This window comes from Olea europaea, unplaced genomic scaffold (genome assembly GCF_002742605.1).
Source record: "Olea europaea var. sylvestris unplaced genomic scaffold, O_europaea_v1 scaffold4897, whole genome shotgun sequence".
Classification (NCBI taxonomy): Eukaryota; Viridiplantae; Streptophyta; class Magnoliopsida; order Lamiales; family Oleaceae; genus Olea; species Olea europaea.
Genome location: NW_019263211.1, coordinates 10,669 through 17,715, shown reverse-complemented (window position 1 = coordinate 17,715; position 7,047 = coordinate 10,669). Strand labels below are relative to the sequence as shown.

General features: G+C 31.9%; 1 protein-coding gene across 1 annotated transcript in view; it reads right to left on the bottom strand.

Annotated features, from left to right (window-relative positions):
- Nucleotides 1–52: 52 nt before the first annotated feature.
- Nucleotides 53–7,047, bottom strand: part of LOC111388397 (probable inactive ATP-dependent zinc metalloprotease FTSHI 5, chloroplastic) — a gene marked incomplete at both ends in the record, with an annotated part of 17,657 nt that continues 10,662 nt past the window's right edge. Inside the window, 2 exons of the mRNA XM_023013084.1 lie at nt 53–238; nt 1,215–1,334. Coding sequence (XP_022868852.1) covers nt 53–238; nt 1,215–1,334 — 306 coding nt within the window. The remainder of the gene's footprint in view (nt 239–1,214; nt 1,335–7,047) is intronic.

The window sequence follows — 7,047 nt, the reverse complement described above, 5'->3', positions numbered from 1 at the left end:
CGGCTTTTAAAAAAAAAAAAAAAAAAAAATAGTTCGTAGAGAGAGAGAGAACCTCCTGTGCCTGCTTCAACTCTGACGAAGAAAGAACATTTTCTTCCCCAAATGGAAGCAGCAGCTGGGATGCAACATAAGAGCCGAAACAAAATACAAGTTTTTTTTCAAGATATGCCCTTGATTCTTCATTTCCATTCGCTGAACCTTCATTTCTAGCCTTACTAATCTTGGTGCATGCGATTCCCTGCGAAAAAATGAGCCCAATTTCTGTAAATATTTCACAAGAAACATATTGAGAATATGACTCCAGAAAGTACGTTCCACAGTCATCCTCTTCCAACTCTAGCATAGTGGACACACCTCTGAAAGTGTAAATAAAATATAATAAAAGAAACTTTATAGGAAGAAGAATTGTCAAAAGAATTCTATTCAAACAAGGATAAAGCTAGAGAGAGTAAACACCAGAAACCTTGCATTTATATGCAAGAACGCTCAACTTTAAGTGTGATTAAGATGATATCAAAAGGATAATTTTCATCAACTAATTGTGAAAAAGATGTTTGAACATGCAAGATATGGAACCATCTCCCTCTTGTGAAAATTAATCACAAGTGGGAAAAGTGGCCAACATTCCCTTTCTGTCATAGGCTCCCTCGTCATAACTCTATTGGAGTTACCCATACAACAGACTGACTACTAGAAGGGAAAGGAACCACGCAAACCCAAAGGAAGCGACTTAAGTTCGTGAAGTGAGGCATAAAAAATGATACCATATCTTACCGAATAATCTCCTCACAGTTAATGGTGTCCTACTCAGATCCTTTAACCCAAGTGATGTAAACAATAATTATCTTGTCATTTAGAAAATTCCAAGTGATCAAAATTGTGCTGGACATAAGAACTACCTATTTGGAATTATAAAGCACTTAAATTGCACAATTTAGCATTTGTCCTGAACACCATCATGCCCACAACATTAGCTCCTTCAGATTTAAAATAAGTGGTTTGAAACATTGACATTCAAACATTTCCAAACCATACCACCTAGTCATTACCTTGTACGCAGGTTATTTTAGAATTTGTGTTATAATTACTATTGACCTATAATAGTGTAACGTAACTCAATAGGTTAATGTGAAATGCAAATACTTGTAGTGGGTAATATTACGTATATAACATATTCAAAAGCGTATAGTTGGCAGTTGAAACAGAATTGCTACCTCCCAAGAAGAAGGCTCAAGCCATAGATTATCAACAACATCAAAATTTGGTAATAGAAGAGCTATAAGACCACGACCAGCAGCCCAAACCGCATGTGGAAATTTGGTTTCCCTCGTCCACTACAAGAAAATAATAGCAAAAATTAGTTCCTTGTCTTACAATTTCAGGAAGTTTGTTTGAACATTCTGATTGTTGAGACTACATAAAAGAAAAAAAATAATTAATTACTAATGCTTCATCAAATGCAAAAGAAAGATGACACTGGATTATAGAAGCGAAAGCTAACAAAAGTTTCAAAGGAAAATGAACCAACATTCATATAAAAAACTGATTTGAGAAAATGAGAGAATGCAAAGTGGTGACAGTGATATCATGAGCTTCCAATGACAAAATTATCATGTCTACTAGTCACTGTCACGTGCATTGCACGAATTTTGTATTTATCGTATTTTTATTAGCGTATGAATTTTAGTTTTTTTGAATTTTTTTAAGTAATATCTAGAAATATTTTCATGATATAAGAAAATAATTGCAAATTATTTTTACAATTGCATAACATTATTGTGCCATCTAGAAAAAATATGCTTGTATATTTTATGCTTGAATAAGAAATACTATATTCTTTGATAGTGTTGATATGATTGAGTTGAATGTGAAAATTATATTTCTAAATTTTGTGTAATTCAATATTGGAAAATTGAAGATTGAGCACAAAGTTATAAATCGACTTACATATTCATATGCATTTATATTTTGTGCTTTATATATTTTAATATTTATTTACTGCTTATGTTGACAAAATAAAAATTTGAAATTTTTTTTTTTGACATTCGATTTGGTAAGTGAATATACGGTGTTCTGCATTCTCGATATTTATACGTGCAAAAATCGGTATATGAAAATACGGTAGACAATATATACGGTAGACCGCAAATATGGTAGGCAGCATATACGATAAGCTGCCTGTAAATATGGTAAGCTGCATATACGGATTTATAATTTGTTATAAATGTATAAAATTTATTTAATATTGAATTTCTTAAGTATGTTGTAATTCAATATTTTTTTTCTTTTTATATAATTGTATTTCCGAAAATTTAAAAAAAAAGGGTGGTTATGAAATTGCTATTTTTTCCCAGTACCTTTCCCATTTTAAAGCCATCCTAACAAATGAAAAGCATTGCTCAATAAATAAAGTAAATTAAATGAGGAAAATAGTAAACACATTCATTATGATCTGTATTTTATACAAGCGAAAAATAGATAGAAATCATATTAGAAATAATCTTTTATGATTTGAGGTAAAAGATGAAAAACTTAGATACCTTTGTCAAGAATCCATGGTAAAAAACCATCGAGAGAAATATACATCTAAGAAAAGTAGGGAAAGCAGATAGAAAAAAAGGGGAAAAAAATTACAGATAAAAAAAAGACCATCTCTCCGCATTCTCCGCAAGTAGAGATAAAGTTTCCACTTGGGGTGGACTAAAACTTTTTTTGGGCCAACCTTTTTACCATGCCCTACTATCTATCGATTAAAATAATTAACCTACAAATGCATATTATCTTTTGTATTGAGAATTTATGTGAATAAATTAAAATTTTGGTGGAGAATTGTTACATATTGAGATTACAATGAAATTAAATTTAGAGCTTGACGAGAGTTCTTGTATCTTGTATATATTATTTTCTCGTTTAAAGACTTGTTATATATTACTTTTTCTTGAAAGAATCTCAGTCGGCTGGATAGTGAAGCGGAACAACTTTGCCCGGGGATGAAAATTTTCCAATCGGTTCAGTCAGAAAAGGAAGTCAGGTCAGAAGTACGATCATTAGTGCTAGTAGTCTGATCGAATTTATGATTATTTTTCATGTAACGCAAGATTATTTAATAAGCAATAAGGATTAACATTAATTAGTGACTAGTAAAATGTGCCTATATTAATAATTAGACATTATCATAAGCCATATAAAGTAAAACACAAAGTAACAAACTTTTAAGAAAAATGTTACTATTTGCTCCGAAGGTAAGCCTTGCATTTTTGTGTTGTGGAGAGAATTGGGAAACATAGTGTTGGAGTATTAAGAATAATATATTTTGTTATTGTATGACATATGGAATATGGTCTTGTATTTATGCTTGTCATAAGAAGGGAATTCGTTAGACAAATTAAATTTTGTAAATCACTTTAGAAAACTTCCTACTCAATTTTGAGCAAATTATAAGCATGGAATAATTTTTCATGGTAAAGATTATGCTTTTCAGAAAAAATTTATCTTTCCAGTCATCTTGAGTTATAATTGTCTCTTTTTCTTCTCTTTCTTTTTTAATGTTTTCCTCTTTTGCTTCTTTTCTCCATTTTTAGAGTATGATATTGTATACTTTTAGGTACATTGTAATATCGAGCAATCTTACAAATCCAAGAAATATTTAATTTGATCAGAAGTAAGATATGAATGAGCTTAAAACACATTATTTTGATAACTTACTAGTAGAGTTCACGAGAAATTGTAACACGACCGTAGAACAAAGGTTAGTACTTAGAGTTTGAACAAATAAATAAGTTTCATTAAAGTATCTAAAACGATAATTGACTTGATTTCTCGATGAGTTTCAGCACAATATTAAAGTTTGACTTGAACAATAAAAATATTAAGGTGTTTGAGAGATAAAATACAAATTGAGCAAAAATTTTACAATTTGATTGAGAGAGGAGTTTGAGAGAAAAAGAAATGGAGTTGTAGGAGAGAAGAAAGATAAATGGCGTAAAGAAATAGGGAAAAATAGATATTGCATAAAGAAATAGAGAAAAGTAGGAAAAGCAGAGTGGAAAAAAAAGAAAAAAAATTACTGGTAAAAGAAAAAGAAAGAAAATCTCTTCGCACAGCACGAAGAGATCAACTCTCTCCGTACAGTGCGGAGAGTTGGTTTCTCATCTCTCCACACTGTCCGAAGAGATTTTTTTCTCCACACTTTTTTTTACTCCACACATGGTTCAACTCTCTCCACGCTGTGCGGAGATTTTTTTCTCTTCGCACTGTGCGGAGAGGTATTTTTTATTTTTTTATTTTTTAACTCCGCAATGTGAGAAGAGCTTGCCAACTCTTCGCACATAGTTTGCCATCTCTCCGCACTGTGCAGAGAGTGTTTTTTTCTCATGGCAGTTTATATATACGAAAATTATTATTATTTTCTAATGCTAATAAGAACATTTTTCTGACAATAAATAAAATGGAAAATAAAAAATGACATCATGCACAGTAAAATTGGATTAATTTACTGTTGCATCAACAGTAGTCATTCGTTCCCCTTTTTATAATAAGTGTGTGAAGAGTTGGTTTGTCATCTCTTCGCACTCTGCGGAGAGGTTTTTTTTTACTCCGCACATGGTTCAACTCTCTCCGCGCTGTGCAGAGAGTTTTTTTCTCTCCGTGCTGTGCGGAGAGTTTTTTCCTCTCCGCACTGTGCGGAGAGGTGGTTTATTTTTATTTTTTTAATTTTTTAACTCCGCACTATGAGAAGAGTTTGTCATCTCTCCGCACTATGCGGAGAGTGTTTTTTTATCATGACAATTTATATATACTAAAATTATTATTATTTTTTAATGCTAATGGCATGATGTGTGGAAGAACATTTGTCTGACCATAAACAAAATAGAAAATAAAAAATTGACATCATGCACAGTAAAATTGGATTAATTTACTGTTGCATCAACAATAGTCCTTTGTTCCCCTTTTTATAAGAAGTTAGATAATCCTCTAGTTTCATCCACAGGAAAGATTACCAAAAGTATAGATTACACGTAATAAAACAAAGATAATCAATGAAGCAATTAAAAACTAAAAAATAAAACTCTAGCTACTTTTCCTAAACTAAGTACCTAACTTGGAATATCTTCCAAATATGAACTCCATCATTTTTTCTCAACTAATAAAACTCAACTCGGGCGAGGTAAATTGCAACGGCTTACCTAAACACGGCAATCTTTTTTTCCCGAGCATACAATGACCATCAAAAGTTCAAATCACCCTCATTAACATCATCTAAACAAGAGGACGATCTTTCATTCGAATCCAAATAGCAACAACTTATGCGACCATCCACAAAATTTGCTTCAAAATTTACACAACATGTTATGCAAACTGACGAGCAAAAACAAATGATTGCAATGCCAGCGACTCGAATTTGCCCATAAAGAAACAATTATGATATATAGAAAACATAATTTTCATTCAAATGTGACACTTTAGGTGTGTTTGATTGGAAAAAATTTCATAGAAAATGGGCAATCGCCTCTTTCCATCCGAATTTCAACTTTTGGAGTGTTTGATTGCCTTTTTTACCACGGAAAATATTTTCTAAACTTTGAAAATATGTCTAGTTTCCCTTGTTTTTTAAGAAAATGCATTTTTTTTTTTTTTTTGGGAGGTAGGTTTTTATTTTCCTCAAAAAAAGGAAAATATTTTCTTTTCTAGGAAAGTTTTTTCATACCAATCAAACACACCATTAATCAAATAAATTATTTTCATGTGAATGATCTAAAAGTCTTTTCCTGACGTGTTTAGGATACCAGGTCAAAGAAACACATAGAAAACATAGTAATTCCCAATAAAAAATGTGTGCATATGTTGCGCATCAAAAGTAAGGTCATAATTTTCATTATTCAAAATAATGCTTTGCTTAATCTCATCATGAAAAGTAGGAATATGGACAGCAAAGTCAAAGCTAAAACACTACGACAGTAATTAGTAGGCAACAATCTAATATTAATAGGAAAAGTATGCAAGGATGATTGCTTGGAAAAATATAGCAATCTGAGGTAGAGTTAATACCAGGTCAAAGGCAATGTTAAAATCAAGCAAAAAGTAGACAATAAATTCAACACTAATTTAAAAACATGTGGGATGTCTTGCTTAGGTGGCTATTTCTTAGGTAATTCCTCAACTTTGTAATTGATAATTGTGTATACTGCAGTTGTCATCACGAGAGGAATCACAATACAATACTTAAAAACTCTCATCCTCACCATTAAAACATTCTATAGGATCAAGAATAAAAATCTCAAGGTCTTCTATACTCAATGTATCCAAAATGGTTGTTTGGACAAGATTATGATATGTACACGAAAAATTTTCAGCAAGACAATGAGGACACAAATGTTTGGGAACTAATATACAAATGTTGGGCACAAGAGGAACACTACCCTGAACAAAATTATGATTGCTTGCAGTCAAAGAAATTGTAGCCAGAGGTTCTTGAAGAGGACTAACACAACCAAACTCATAAGATGTGGCATATTTAGTTTATAACATGCCTAGCGAAGATGGAATGACAAGTACATTTGCCTTGCTTTAAGCTTCATCCAATGACTAGGGTGTAGGTATGTTGTCATGGCTGATATCAAGATTCAAACCATTGAGAAATCTAAAAGTTATGACATGAGGAGATTCAAAGTATCACAAATGTTTAATAGCTTTTCGAAATGGGTAAGATGTGCGCTCACAGTGAACATACCTTATCTATAGAGCAATGGAGTTCGATTATAGATAGGAGCATATTTGTTTATAATATTCTTTTCATCTCATCCTACAAAGTGATACTGCGCTGACCTAAAGGGTTAATGTGTTACGAGAATGATTCACACTAATGCCTAGGAGATCCAACAAGTGACACTAGCATGATAAATATGATGAGAGTCACTCATGTTGTGAAAGTTAAATAACCTTCATTATCAAGCCAGTTAAGAGATGTCTAGGAAGTCCTATAGTTTTAATTTGACTCTCCTAGTAGTATAATAGATATCCTCAACATAGTCTCTAAAGTGGTGACAA